The sequence below is a fragment of the Chiloscyllium plagiosum genome, unplaced genomic scaffold, assembly GCF_037043375.1.
Source record: "Chiloscyllium plagiosum isolate Xiang-an unplaced genomic scaffold, Cpla_swu_hap1 HiC_scaffold_2, whole genome shotgun sequence".
NCBI classification, from domain to species: Eukaryota; Metazoa; Chordata; class Chondrichthyes; order Orectolobiformes; family Hemiscylliidae; genus Chiloscyllium; species Chiloscyllium plagiosum.
The window spans coordinates 163,502,777-163,517,707 of record NW_028270140.1 but is presented as its reverse complement, the minus strand read 5'-3'; the positions used below and the strand labels follow the sequence as shown (position 1 = coordinate 163,517,707).

The window sequence follows — 14,931 nt, the reverse complement described above, 5'->3', positions numbered from 1 at the left end:
CACAAGCTTTCAGAGCGCTGCTCCTTCACTTCACATGATGGAGCTCTGCAAGCTCATAATCTCAAATAAACCTGATGGACTATAACTTGGTGTCGTGTGACTTGTGACATTGTCCACCCCAATCACAGACCAGCACCTCCACATCATGATCTGTAACCATTTCTTTTTTCTTCCCAACTGCGTCCCTCTCTCTATGTGCTCCTTCACCACCTATTGTTTACTCCTCCCCTACACCAACCTTTTCCCATCTACAATCAGTTCTGAAGAAGGGTCACTGCACCCAAAACAGTAACTCTGTTTTCTCTCCACAGATGCTGCCAGACCAGAGTTTCTCCAGCATTCTCTGTGCTTATTTCAGATTTTCTGAATCTGCAGGATTATGCCTTTAGACAGGATCCAGTGGCCTGCATTTCAAGGTTATAAAAGAAGTGGCTGCAGAGATAGTGGAGGCATGGATCAAACTATCCCGAAACTACCTGGATTCCAGGAGGGTCCCAGTGAATTGGAAAACCAGAACTGTGATGCCCCTATTGAGGGAGGGTGGGAGATAGCCTATCGTATTCTGCTCTAACATTTGTCATTCCCGATGAAGGGCTTATGCCTGAAACGTCGATTCTCCTGCTCCTTGGATGCTGCCTGACCTGCTGTGCTTTTCCAGCAGCACACTCTCGACTCTGACCTCCAGCATCTGCAGTGCTCACTTTCTCCTGACTGGGGAAGTGTAAAAGTACATTGTTAAGGCAGAAATAGCAGGACATTTAGAAAAGCTTAGCAGAACCAAATAGATTCAATATGGTTTTGCAAACAGGAAACAGCATTTGAAAGTACTTAGGGAAAAGATAGATTTTGAAATACCCCGAGTTGAGGGAACTGGCACTAAACAGGAGTTGAGGCCAAGGGTAGAATAAGAAGCCACAGGCTAAGTGGCCAATGCCTGCTCCTGTTCTTTATGTACGAGACTCTAACACTCCCAATAACAAGTGTTCAGCTAACTGGCTTCAACTTACTGAGTTTTTTTCCTCTCGCCATTTTTATATGAAGGTGTTACATAATACAAAAAAAAATTGTTGGAAAAGCTCAGCACATCTGGCAGCATCTGTGCAGAGAAATCGGAGTTAATGTTTTGGGTTGAGGGAGCCTTCCTGAGAACTCTGGTGTTACACTAATAGTCAGTGTTCCGGAATTCTTTGAACTACTGAGAGGGACCTTGTCATTTGTGAGGACAGCATGAAACAGACTGATACGCTCGAACAGTTTGATGTTAAAGGAAGAGGATGTGCTGGAAATTTTGAAAAAGATGAGGATAGATAAATCCCCTGGGTCAGACAGGATATACCCAAGATTACTACAGGAAGCGAGGGAAGAGATTGCTGCACATTTGGTGATGATTTTTGCGTCCTCACTGTCCACTGGAGTGGTTCCAGATGATTGGACAGTGACAAATGTAATTTCCCTCGTTCAAGGTAACAGGGATAACCCTGGGAATTACAGACCAGTCAGTCTTACATTGGTGGTGGGCAAATTATTGGAGAGGATACTGATGGACAGAATTTATGTTTATTTAGAAAAACGTAGCTTGATCAGAGATCATCAGCATGGCTTTGAGAGGGGGCAGGTCAGGCCTCATTGAATCCTTTGCGAATGTGACAAAACACATTGAAGAAGATAGAGCAGTGGCTGTGGTGTACATGGATTTTAGTGAGGCGTTTGATAAGGTTCCCCATGATAGACTCATTCAGAAAGTAAGGAGGCATGGGATAGAGAAGATTGGCTGTCTGGATACAGAATCTGCTGGCCCCTAGAAGACAGAGGACGGTAGTAAATGGAAAGTATTCAGCCTGGAGCTCAGAGACCAGTGGTGTTCCACAGGGATCAGTTCTGGGACCTCTGCTCTTTGTGACTTTTGTATATTGGATGAGCAAGTAGAAGGGTGGATAAGTTTGCCGATGACACGAAGATTGGAGGAGCTGTGGATAGTGTGGAGGGCTGTTGTAGGTTGCAACAGGACATTGACAGGATGCAGAGCTGGGCTGAGAAGTGGCAGATGGAGTTCAACCTGGAAAAGTGTGAAGTGATTCATTTTGGAAGGTCGAATTTGAATGCAGAATACAGGGCTAAAGGTTTCTTGGCAGTGTGGAGAAACAGAGGGATCTTGGAGTCCACGTCCATAGATCCCTCAAAGCTGCCACCCAGGTTGATAGGGCCGTTAAAATGGCATATGGTGTGTTGTTTTTCATTAGCAGGGCAATAGAATTGCCACGAGGTTCTGCTGCATCTCTATAGAGCCCTGGTTAGACCTCACTTGTGTTTAGTTCTGGTCACCTTATTAAAGGAAGGATGTGGAAGCTGAGAGAGGGAGTGCAAAGGAGATTTACCAGGATGCTGCCTGGACTGGAGGGTGTGTCTTATGAAGAAAGGTTGAGGGAATGAGGGCTTTTATCATTGGAACAAAGAAGGATGAGAGGTGACTTGATAGAAAGGTACAAGATGATGAGAGGCATGTGACATCTCAGTGGAACGAACAGTTAATGGAGAACTGCAGACCACGGTCTACAGGAATGCAACAAACTGAGAACAGATACTAACTACAGAAATGATCATCCCAACACCCAGAAACAGAGCTGCATCAGGACTTTGTTGCAACGAGCCACAACATAACGCTGCAGCACCCCAGAACTGCATGCTGCAGAAGAAAAATACCTATACAGCATATCCAAGAAGAATGGGTACCCAATAAACACATTCCACTGATTCCTGAACAACAAACCCAAACAAGCAGACACAACACACCAGAAACTCCAGCCACACTGCCATACAAAGACATCTCGGAGATGATTACCAGACTACTCCAACCCCTTGGTGTCATGGTAGCCCACAAACTTACCAACAGACTGAAACAGCTCCTGATGAACCTAAAGGACCCTGTACCAATAACCAACAAAACGAACGTCATTTGCAAGGACTGTAACAAACACTGCATCGGACAGACAGGCAGGAAACGAGCCACCAGGATACATGAACACCATGTAGCCACTGAACAACATGAGCCACTCTCACTAGTATCCTCACACACAAATGAGGACACCACTTTGACCTGGGACAGGCTAAACAGAGACACGCACAGGAATTCCGAGAAGCCTTTCAAACCGGAACTCCATCAATAAACACATTGATTTGGATCCCATTCACCACCCTTTGAGAAAAAGAACCAGAAACAATATCACCCACCTTCAGAGACCAAGACACACAAATAGAAAACGGGACAGAACACCAGTGCTTTACCAGAGGCTCACTGATGATGTTACCTAGTATGGTGACGAAACGTCTGAGAACAAACCTGCCAGCTCAGCGAGCAAACTTATAACCTGAACATTCCTTGGTTGTCTGGATTAATACCACTAGGCTATAGCTTCTTTCTTTCTTTAAAGAAATGCTTGCTTCTATTTTGATATTACTTGTAAATTTACTCTCAAAGTTTATTTTATTGATCTTTATTATTTTACTGTCACATATTGTCATATTTAAAGCTTTCACAATCCTCTGGCTTATACTAAATCTTTGTCACAGTCTATATTCTTCTTTCATTTTATTACTATCCTTTTAGTTGGGTGATCCCCTTCAGAGAATCCTTTTCTCTGGGTGGGGTAAATCTTTGCCACGAGTCACGAATTATATTCTTTGATGCCTGCCATTGCTACTCAAACCCTTTCACAGTTTCAAACTCCCTCCTCTGCCACACTATGGTTTCAAACCCACCCCCACATCTGCCATACTATGGATTCTGAAACCCACTGAAGCCTTTCACCAAATGCATTGGCATCTTCAACATACTCAGACTCCTGGAAATATATTGCAGTTCCTTCCTGGGTCAGAATCCTGGAATTCCCTCCTAGAGCATTGTCGGTCTGCCTACAGCTACATGGACTGCAGCGGTTCAAGAAGGCAGCTCACCCCCACCTTCTCAAGGGGTAATTAGGGATGGGCAATAATACTGGCTCAGCCAGTGACACACAAATTTATGAATAAGTTTATAAAAAGCCCTTCTCCATCCTCCATTTACCCACCCTGTAATCTCTGGTCAGGCCAGAACTTAACACTCCTTCCCCTTCAGCTCCCCCCTCTCAAGTACTCTCTCCCTCGCTACGTGCCTAAAACCTTGTTCCAACCCCACTCTGAAGGTGAGGGTAACTCACCAGTCGAGCCTCAGCCCAGGATGGACAGCCACGTAGATGAGGAGAGCTCCGAAAATCAGCAGGTAAGTGCCGTAGTAGATGGCATTTTCAAACAGTGCAGTCTTAATCTTTCCCGCAATGGAGAAGTCACCTGAACGAGCGTAGGACTGCATAAAAGGCAGTAAGATCCTGTAACAGAACCAGATAGTCAAACAACTCGGGAAAATACTGCACAGGAAAATACAGTTACATGCCAGCTTGATGCTGGCTTACAAATATTTCTGCCAAGGCCAACATTTGCTTCCCACCCCTAACTGGTCTGGAGAGGCCTGTAGTGAGATGCCAACCTCTCCTGGGACAGCCCACATGGTCAGACACAGTAAAGGGAGGAGGAGCGAAAGGATATGAACACGTTGACGATGTGTGACCTAGTCTGTTCAATGGCTGTTGCCAGCAATGAACAGTGACCTCACGATTAAACCTGCACTCCAAAGCTTTCAGCTCTTCTAGCTAAGCTCCTCCAGGACAAAGCAGCTCACTTGATCAGCATCACATCCACAAACATCCCCTCCCTCCACCACCGACGCTCAGTAGCAGCAGTGTGTACCATCTACAAGATGCATTGTAGAAATTTACCAAAAACACTCAGACATAACATTCCAAACCCACAACCACTTCCATCTAGAAGGACAAGGGCAGCAGATACATGGGAACACCACCCCCTGCAAGTTCCCCCCCAAACCCCTCACCATCCTGACTTGGAAATATATTGTTGTTCCTCCACTGTCAATGGGTCAAAATCCTGGAATTCCCTCCCTAACAGGATTGTGGGTCTACCTAAAGCACACGTCAATAGGGACATTTGTTGCAATCACTTGTTCAGACATGTTACATCTACCTTGATCAGACGGGACTCAAACCGGGACACCTGTCCAGAGACAGTGCCAGTTTATCCAGGGTTAAGTTGCTGACTGAGGTTAATTGATTAAATAGCTGTGTAAATATAAGTGAGCCACAGGTAACGCTGTGAATGATGAGGGTTTTATAACTATTCAGTCAATAAACTATCACAAGGAGCTCTACTTCACCAACATTCTGACCACAGGAGCTCAGGAACAGACCACAACATCTCCAAGGCAACTAGGGATGGGAGATAAATGATGGACTCAATGCAGACTTCCCAAGTCATTTACCAGGTCAAAAACTGTGATGTCCAGTAGACAACTCTCCAGAAAACAGGCAGAATTCCATCCGGGATGTAACTCCAAGGCTTGAAACATTGCTGCAGCACTGGGATATCGGGCACACTGGGAAGAAGAGAATGAGAACCTCAGGTGTGAAGGTCAGTAATGACAGCACTGGCCAGAGAGGTGGGTAATGCACACGATGGGAGAGCGGACAGCACCTGGGACAGGCATCCATGGTGGGTTGAGCAGAGTGGTAATGGGGCAGAGGAAAGGAGGGGAAGGGTCAGTGGCAGGGGAGAGAGGGTGAATTAATTTTGGGTGTGATAGCTACAGGATATCTCACCTGTGGGAGGAGTTGGTCTTGTTGGCTGTGAATACCTTGCTGGAGTTTGGGGCGCTGCTGGGTGATATCCTGAAGCTATCGACTTCACACTGTCTGTAAATGGTCTGAAACCGAAAGTATCAAGTAAACTTCACTCAATCGAAATACTCCCAAAACAGACAGGAAAGAAAAACAGGTCAAGTATACCATTCAGCCCATCAGGTCTGGCCCATATGACAGAGTTATAGAGCTCAACAGCACAGAAAAAGAACCTTCCAACCATCAAGTCTGCTCTAATCTAAAGCCTAATTATTCATTTCCAGTTCTTGGCTGTGGCCTGGTGTGCCTTGACATTGCACGTTTTCAGTGAAACCTTTCTTCGATGTGGTGAGGGTTGCTATCTCTCCGACCCTCACAGGCAGAGAGGCCCAGAGTCCCAGCACCCTCCGGACAAAAACACTTTGTCTCTGCTCTTCTAAACCTCCTAGAACTTATTTTAAAAGGAGGCAGAGGGTGACGGAGGGTTGCCTTTCAGATTGGAGGCCTGTGACCAGTGGTGTGCCACAAGGATTGGTGATGGGTCCACTGATTTTTGTCATTTACATAAAACGATTTGAATTCAAGTATAGGAGGCATGGTTAGTAAGTTTGCAGCTGACACCAAAACAGGTGGTGAAGAAGATTATCTCAGAGTACTGCAGGATCTTGATTAGATGGAATTTAATTTAGATAAATGTGAGATGCTGCATTTTGGAAAGGCAAATTAGGGAAGTACTTATACACTTAATGGTAAGATCCTGGGGAATGTTGCTGAACCAAAAGAAGTAGGGGTGCAGATACATAGTTCCTTGAAAGTGGCATCACAGGTGGACAGGGTGGTAAGGAGGCATTGGGTAAATTTGCCTTCATTGGTCAGACCATTGAGCATTAAGCTGGAATGCCATGTTGTACTGTCGGTCATTGGTGAGGCCACATTTAGAATACTGCATACAATTCTGGTCACTCTTCTAGAGAAAAGATGTTGTTGTTAAACTTGAGATGGTACAGAAAACCTTTACAAGGACATTGCTGGGACTGGAGGGTTTGAGATATAGGGAGAGGTTGAATGGACTGGGGCTGTTTTCCCTGGAGCGTCAGAGGTGAGGGGTGATGTTATAGAGAATTATAAAATCATGAGGAGCATAGACAGGGTGAATAGCTAAGGTCTTTTTCCCAGGGTAAAGGAGTCCAAAACTCGGGTGTATAGATTTAAGGTGAGAGGGGAAAGGTATAGAAAAGGACCGGAGGGACAATTTTTTTCACGCAGAGGGTAGTGAGCGTATGAAACGAGCTGTCAGAGGAAATGGTGGAGGCTGGTACAATGACAACATTTAAAAGGCATCTGAATGGATACACGAATGGGGAAGGTTTAGAGGGATAGGGACCAAGTGCTGGAAAATGGGGCTAGGTCAGATGGGATATCTAGTCAGCATGAACTATTTGAACCAAAGGGTCTGTTTCCATGCTGTATGACTCCATAAATGTATGCCCTGACCTTATCTATACCCCTCAATTTTATATATCTTGAACTCCAGTCTTCTCTGCTCCAAAGAAAACAATTCCAGTGTGTCCAATCTCTCTTCATCTTTGAAACTCCAGTCCAGACAAGAATCCTGATCAGTCTCCTCTGCACCCTCCCCAGTGTATCACATCCCATCTGTAAATGTGCATTCCAGCACTGTGTGCGATACTCTAGCTGTGACCTCGCCAACATTTTATTCGGTTCCAGCAAAACCTCATTGCTTTTAAACTCTGTGCCTCGATGAATAAAGTCAAGTATCCCAAATGCTATCCTAACCACTTTATCCACCGTAAAATTCTAACTGGACAAGACAGAGTAAACGCTGGAAAAATTTTCGTGATCACAGGAGAGTCCAGAAACTATGCCAAAGTCGAATGATATGGGGTCAGCCATTTAGGACAGGGGGACAATGTCTTCATCTAGAGAGTGGGGAGCTGGTGAAATTCTCTGCCACAGGACGTGGCACAATGCAATGTTTTCATGCAAGAATTGGATATAGCTCTTAGAACTAAAGGGATCAAAAGATACAGGAGAAAGAAGAAATGGGGGTGCTGACATAGATGACCAGTCTTAACTGTTAATTTTATCCTAGATAATGATCAAGGCTAAACAGGCTGCCTTTGTTTGAGCAAGAAGTTGCAGCTCCCCAGCTCAGATATCAGCCCTGTATCTCTGCAATTTCCACTAATCTTCCCTCAGCATCCTTGAATGTATCTGATCTGGTCTTAGCGACTTAACATCTTCAAGTACTAACTGCCTATGCAATAGATTTGTGCAGACTGCACATGTGGGCAAATCACTAACATGTCGCTGGTCTTCCTGCAGTTGCCAGGTGTTTTGGCCATGATACAAAAGATAAACACAACATTAGTCAATACACAATAGCCACAGTGCAGTGAACAGAGTACAGTGTACTGTTACCATGGTGACATCCAGAGGCAGGATGATGACAATGAGGAAGCAGAGATACCAGGCTAACACTGTGGCCACAATCACCAACTTGTGCTGCTTCCTGAAGTCAGCATATCGATACAGAACCAGCAGAGCCAGGAAGAACACCACCACAACATCGATTCCCAACGCTGCCCCACTCATGGTCAGTCTGAGAGAAACAGAATTGAGGATTTGGGAGTCTCTGCTACCAGAGGGACCACTGAATAACCCTGTGTGGGGAGAGGAAAAAGAACTAAATGTCAAAGCAGATGATAAGGTTCTGGGTAAAGGGAGGGGAGGGGGGAGGGATAGGAGAGGGGGGAGGGATAGGAGAGGGATGGGGGGGGAGGGGGGAGGGATGGGGGGGAGGGGGGAGGGATGGGGGGGGAGGGGGGAGGGATGGGGGGGAAGGGGGGAGGGATGGGGGGGAGGGGGGAGGGATGGGGGGGGAGGGGGGAGGGATGGGGGGGAGGGGGGAGGGATGGGGGGGGGAGGGGGGAGGGATGGGGGGGGAGGGGGGAGGGATGGGGGGGGGAGGGGGGAGGGATGGGGGGGGAGGGGGGAGGGATGGGGGGGGAGGGGGGAGGGATGGGGGGGGAGGGGGGAGGGATGGGGGGGGGAGGGGGGAGGGATGGGGGGGAGGGGGGAGGGATGGGGGGGGAGGGGGGAGGGATGGGGGGAGGGGGGAGGGATGGGGGGGGAGGGGGGAGGGATGGGGGGGGAGGGGGGGAGGGATGGGGGGGGGGAGGGGGGGAGGGATGGGGGGGAGGGGGGAGGGATGGGGGGGGAGGGGGGAGGGATGGGGGGGGAGGGGGGGAGGGATGGGGGGGAGGGGGGGAGGGATGGGGGGGGATAGGAGGGGGGGGGATGGGGGGGGATAGGAGGGGGGGGGGAGGGGGGGGAGGGGGGAGGGGGAGGGGGGAGGGGGAGGGGGGAGGGGGAGGGGGGGGAGGGGGGAGGGGGGGAGGGGGGAGGGGGGGGAGGGAGGGGGAGGAGGGGGGGGGGAGGGGAGGGAGGGGGAGGGGGAGGGATGGGGGGGAGGGGGGAGGGATGCGGGGGAGGGGGGAGGGAGGGGGGAGGGATGGGGGGGGAGGGGGGAGGGATGGGGGGGGAGGGGGGAGGGAGGGGGGAGGGATGGGGGGGGAGGGGGGAGGGATGGGGGGGAGGGGGGAGGGATGCGGGGGATGGGGGGGAGGGGGGGAGGGATGCGGGGGAGGGGGGAGGGAGGGGGGAGGGATGGGGGGGGAGGGGGGAGGGATGGGGGGGAGGGGGGAGGGAGGGGGGAGGGATGGGGGGGGAGGGGGGAGGGATGGGGGGGAGGGGGGAGGGATGGGGGGGGAGGGGGGAGGGATGGGGGGGGAGGGGGGAGGGATGGGGGGGGAGGGGGGAGGGATGGGGGGGAGGGATGGGGGGGAGGGGGTGAGTTAGTGCTGTTTTGCTGAATATTTAAAAACAACAACCAAGAGACACCCCGGACCCCGGACCCCGGACCCCGGACCCCGGACCCCGGACCCTCTTTACCCCGAGTCCCACATTTCCCCCAATCCCCAAACCACTCACTTTTTCTATCCTTGGTGTTTCCGGTCCAAGTTCACCTCTGACCTTCCCACTGCATCATTTCCGACGCGGTGACTCTTGGGTAGTGTGACTCCCCGCCCAGGGCGCCCTACAAAGTCCACAATGCCCTGCGGCGGAGCGCTCGGATTGGTCCAGGATGTCGCCACGCCCACAGGCCAACGTCACAGCCCATGCAGGCCCGTGTCCTAAGAGAGCCAATCAGATCCGACATCCGGTTAGCGCGCGGCGTTCGAACTTCCCGCCGGAAAAACAACAAACAGAGAGAGAGGGATCAGGGAGAGAGAGGGATCAGGGAGAGAGAGAGGGATCAGGGAGAGAGAGAGGGATCAGGGAGAGAGAGGGATCAGGGAGAGAGAGGGATCAGGGAGAGAGAGAGGGATCAGGGAGAGAGAGGGATCAGGGAGAGAGAGAGGGGGATCAGGGAGAGAGAGGGATCAGGGAGAGAGAGAGGGGGATCAGGGAGAGAGAGGGATCAGGGAGAGAGAGAGGGATCAGGGAGAGAGAGGGATCAGGGAGAGAGAGAGGGATCAGGGAGAGAGAGGGATCAGGGAGAGAGAGAGGGGGATCAGGGAGAGAGAGGGATCAGGGAGAGAGAGAGGGGGATCAGGGAGAGAGAGGGATCAGGGAGAGAGAGAGGGATCAGGGAGAGAGAGGGATCAGGGAGAGAGAGAGGGATCAGGGAGAGAGAGGGATCAGGGAGAGAGAGAGGGATCAGGGAGAGAGAGGGATCAGGGAGAGAGAGGGATCAGGGGGAGAGAGAGGGATCAGGGGGAGAGAGGGATCAGGGAGAGAGAGAGGGATCAGGGGGAGAGAGGGATCAGGGAGAGAGAGAGGGATCAGGGAGAGAGAGAGGGATCAGGGGGAGAGAGGGATCAGGGAGAGAGAGGGATCAGGGGGAGAGAGGGATCAGGGAGAGAGAGAGGGATCAGGGAGAGAGAGGGATCAGGGGGAGAGAGGGATCAGGGAGAGAGAGAGGGATCAGAGAGAGGGATCAGGGAGAGAGAGAGGGATCAGGGAGAGAGAGGGATCAGGGGGAGAGAGGGATCAGGGAGAGAGAGAGGGATCAGGGGGGAGAGAGGGATCAGGGAGAGAGAGGGATCAGGGAGAGAGAGAGGGATCAGGGAGAGAGAGAGAGGGATCAGGGAGAGAGAGGGATCAGGGGGAGAGAGGGATCAGGGAGAGAGAGAGGGATCAGGGGGAGAGAGGGATCAGGGAGAGAGAGGGATCAGGGAGAGAGGAGAGAGAGAGGGATCAGGGAGAGAGAGAGAGGGATCAGGGAGAGAGAGGGATCAGGGAGAGAGAGAGGGATCAGGGGGAGAGAGGGATCAGGGAGAGAGAGGGATCAGGGAGAGAGAGAGGGATCAGGGGAGAGAGAGGGATCAGGGAGAGAGAGGGATCAGGGAGAGAGAGGGATCAGGGAGAGAGAGGGATCAGGGAGAGAGAGGGATCAGGGAGAGAGAGGGATCAGGGGGAGAGAGAGGGATCAGGGGGAGAGAGGGATCAGGGAGAGAGAGAGGGATCAGGGGGAGAGAGGGATCAGGGAGAGAGAGGGATCAGGGAGAGAGAGAGGGATCAGGGGGAGAGAGGGATCAGGGAGAGAGAGGGATCAGGGAGAGAGAGAGGGATCAGGGGGAGAGAGGGATCAGGGAGAGAGAGGGATCAGGGAGAGAGAGGGATCAGGGAGAGAGAGGGATCAGGGAGAGAGAGGGGATCAGGGAGAGAGAGGGATCAGGGGGAGAGAGGGATCAGGGGAGAGAGAGGGATCAGGGAGAGAGAGAGGGATCAGGGGGAGAGAGGGATCAGGGAGAGAGAGGGATCAGGGAGAGAGAGAGGGATCAGGGGGAGAGAGGGATCAGGGAGAGAGAGGGATCAGGGAGAGAGAGGGATCAGGGAGAGAGAGGGATCAGGGAGAGAGAGAGGGATCAGGGAGAGAGAGGGATCAGGGAGAGAGAGAGGGATCAGGGAGAGAGAGGGATCAGGGAGAGAGAGAGAGGGATCAGGGGGAGAGAGGGATCAGGGAGAGAGAGGGATCAGGGAGAGAGAGGGATCAGGGAGAGAGAGGGATCAGGGAGAGAGAGAGGGATCAGGGAGGAGAGAGGGATCAGGGAGAGAGAGGGATCAGGGAGAGAGAGAGGGATCAGGGAGAGAGAGGGATCAGGGAGAGAGAGAGGGATCAGGGGGAGAGAGGGATCAGGGAGAGAGAGGGATCAGGGAGAGAGAGGGATCAGGGGGAGAGAGGGATCAGGGAGAGAGAGGGATCAGGGAGAGAGAGGGATCAGGGAGAGAGAGGGATCAGGGAGAGAGAGGGATCAGGGAGAGAGAGAGGGATCAGGGAGAGAGAGAGAGGGATCAGGGAGAGAGAGGGATCAGGGAGAGAGAGGGATCAGGGAGAGAGAGGGATCAGGGAGAGAGAGGGATCAGGGAGAGAGAGAGGGATCAGGGGGAGAGAGGGATCAGGGAGAGAGAGGGATCAGGGAGAGAGAGGGATCAGGGAGAGAGAGGGATCAGGGGAGAGAGAGGGATCAGGGAGAGAGAGAGGGATCAGGGAGAGAGAGAGGGATCAGGGAGAGAGAGGGATCAGGGAGAGAGAGGGATCAGGGAGAGAGAGGGATCAGGGAGAGAGAGGGATCAGGGGGAGAGAGGGATCAGGGAGAGAGAGGGATCAGGGAGAGAGAGGGATCAGGGAGAGAGAGGGGATCAGGGGGAGAGAGAGGGATCAGGGGGAGAGAGAGGGATCAGGGAGAGAGAGGGATCAGGGAGAGAGAGGGATCAGGGAGAGAGAGGGATCAGGGAGGGATCAGGGAGAGAGAGGGATCAGGGAGAGAGAGAGAGGGATCAGGGAGAGAGAGGGATCAGGGAGAGAGAGGGATCAGGGAGAGAGAGAGAGGGATCAGGGAGAGAGAGGGATCAGGGAGAGAGAGGGATCAGGGAGAGAGAGGGATCAGGGAGAGAGAGGGATCAGGGAGAGAGAGGGATCAGGGAGAGAGAGGGATCAGGGAGAGAGAGAGAGGGATCAGGGAGAGAGAGAGAGGGATCAGGGAGAGAGAGAGAGGGATCAGGGAGAGAGAGGGATCAGGGAGAGAGAGGGATCAGGGAGAGAGAGGGATCAGGGAGAGAGAGAGAGGGATCAGGGAGAGAGAGAGAGGGATCAGGGAGAGAGAGGGATCAGGGAGAGAGAGAGAGGGATCAGGGAGAGAGAGGGATCAGGGAGAGAGAGAGAGGGATCAGGGAGAGAGAGGGATCAGGGAGAGAGAGAGGGATCAGGGAGAGAGAGGGATCAGGGAGAGAGAGGGATCAGGGAGAGAGAGAGAGGGATCAGGGAGAGAGAGGGATCAGGGGGAGAGAGGGATCAGGGAGAGAGAGGGATCAGGGAGAGAGAGGGATCAGGGAGAGAGAGGGATCAGGGAGAGAGAGAGGAATCAGGGAGAGAGAGGGATCAGGGAGAGAGAGGGATCAGGGAGAGAGAGGGATCAGGGAGAGAGAGGGATCAGGGAGAGAGAGGGATCAGGGGGAGAGAGGGATCAGGGAGAGAGAGGGATCAGGGAGAGAGAGGGATCAGGGAGAGAGAGAGAGGGATCAGGGAGAGAGAGAGGGATCAGGGAGAGAGAGGGATCAGGGAGAGAGAGGGATCAGGGAGAGAGAGAGGGATCAGGGAGAGAGAGGGATCAGGGAGAGAGAGGGATCAGGGAGAGAGAGGGATCAGGGAGAGAGAGGGATCAGGGAGAGAGAGAAGGGATCAGGGAGAGAGAGGGATCAGGGAGAGAGAGGGATCAGGGAGAGAGAGGGATCAGGGAGAGAGAGAGGGATCAGGGAGAGAGAGGGATCAGGGAGAGAGAGAGGGATCAGGGAGAGAGAGGGATCAGGGAGAGAGAGGGATCAGGGAGAGAGAGAGGGATCAGGGAGAGAGAGGGATCAGGGAGAGAGAGGGATCAGGGAGAGAGAGGGATCAGGGAGAGAGAGAGAGAGGGATCAGGGAGAGAGAGGGATCAGGGAGAGAGAGGGATCAGGGAGAGAGAGGGATCAGGGAGAGAGAGAGGGATCAGGGAGAGAGAGGGATCAGGGAGAGAGAGGGATCAGGGAGAGAGAGAGGGATCAGGGAGAGAGAGGGATCAGGGAGAGAGAGGGATCAGGGAGAGAGAGGGATCAGGGAGAGAGAGGGATCAGGGAGAGAGAGGGATCAGGGAGAGAGAGAGAGGGATCAGGGAGAGAGAGAGGGATCAGGGAGAGAGAGGGATCAGGGAGAGAGAGGGATCAGGGAGAGAGAGGGATCAGGGAGAGAGAGAGGGATCAGGGAGAGAGAGAGGGATCAGGGAGAGAGAGGGATCAGGGAGAGAGAGGGATCAGGGGGGAGAGAGAGGGATCAGGGAGAGAGAGGGATCAGGGAGAGAGAGAGGGATCAGGGAGAGAGAGAGGGATCAGGGAGAGAGAGAGAGGGATCAGGGAGAGAGAGGGATCAGGGAGAGAGAGGGATCAGGGAGAGAGAGAGGGATCAGGGAGAGAGAGAGGGATCAGGGAGAGAGAGGGATCAGGGAGAGAGAGAGGGATCAGGGGGAGAGAGGGATCAGGGGGAGAGAGAGAGGGATCAGGGAGAGAGAGAGGGATCAGGGAGAGAGAGGGAGGGATCAGGGAGAGAGAGAGGGATCAGGGGGAGAGAGAGGGATCAGGGAGAGAGAGGGATCAGGGAGAGAGAGAGGGATCAGGGAGAGAGAGGGATCAGGGAGAGAGAGAGAGGGATCAGGGAGAGAGAGAGGGATCAGGGAGAGAGAGGGATCAGGGGGAGAGAGAGGGATCAGGGAGAGAGAGGGATCAGGGAGAGAGAGAGGGATCAGGGAGAGAGAGAGAGGGATCAGGGAGAGAGAGGGATCAGGGAGAGAGAGGGATCAGGGAGAGAGAGAGGGATCAGGGAGAGAGAGAGGGATCAGGGAGAGAGAGAGGGATCAGGGGGAGAGAGGGATCAGGGGGAGAGAGAGAGGGATCAGGGAGAGAGAGAGGGATCAGGGAGAGAGAGGGAGGGATCAGGGAGAGAGAGAGGGATCAGGGAGAGAGAGGGATCAGGGAGAGAGAGGGATCAGGGAGAGAGAGAGGGATCAGGGAGAGAGAGAGGGATCAGGGAGAGAGAGGGATCAGGGAGAGAGAGAGAGGGATCAGGGAGAGAGAGAGGGATCAGAGAGAGAGATCA

General features: G+C 52.8%; 1 protein-coding gene across 2 annotated transcripts in view; it reads right to left on the bottom strand.

Moving 5' to 3' along the window:
- lmbrd2b (LMBR1 domain containing 2b) overlaps nt 1-9,787 on the bottom strand; it is a 61,239-nt gene extending 51,452 nt beyond the window's left edge. For both annotated transcript variants that reach the window (XM_087975402.1, XM_087975406.1), the window contains exons 1-5: nt 9,735-9,787; nt 8,163-8,404; nt 5,703-5,806; nt 5,366-5,479; nt 4,194-4,361 (exon numbers count right to left, since the gene is read on the bottom strand). In XM_087975402.1, the coding sequence (XP_087831528.1) occupies nt 4,194-4,361; nt 5,366-5,479; nt 5,703-5,806; nt 8,163-8,336 (560 nt within the window). In that variant the 5' untranslated portion in view covers nt 8,337-8,404; nt 9,735-9,787. The remainder of the gene's footprint in view (nt 1-4,193; nt 4,362-5,365; nt 5,480-5,702; nt 5,807-8,162; nt 8,405-9,734) is intronic.
- Nucleotides 9,788-14,931: the final 5,144 nt, after the last annotated feature.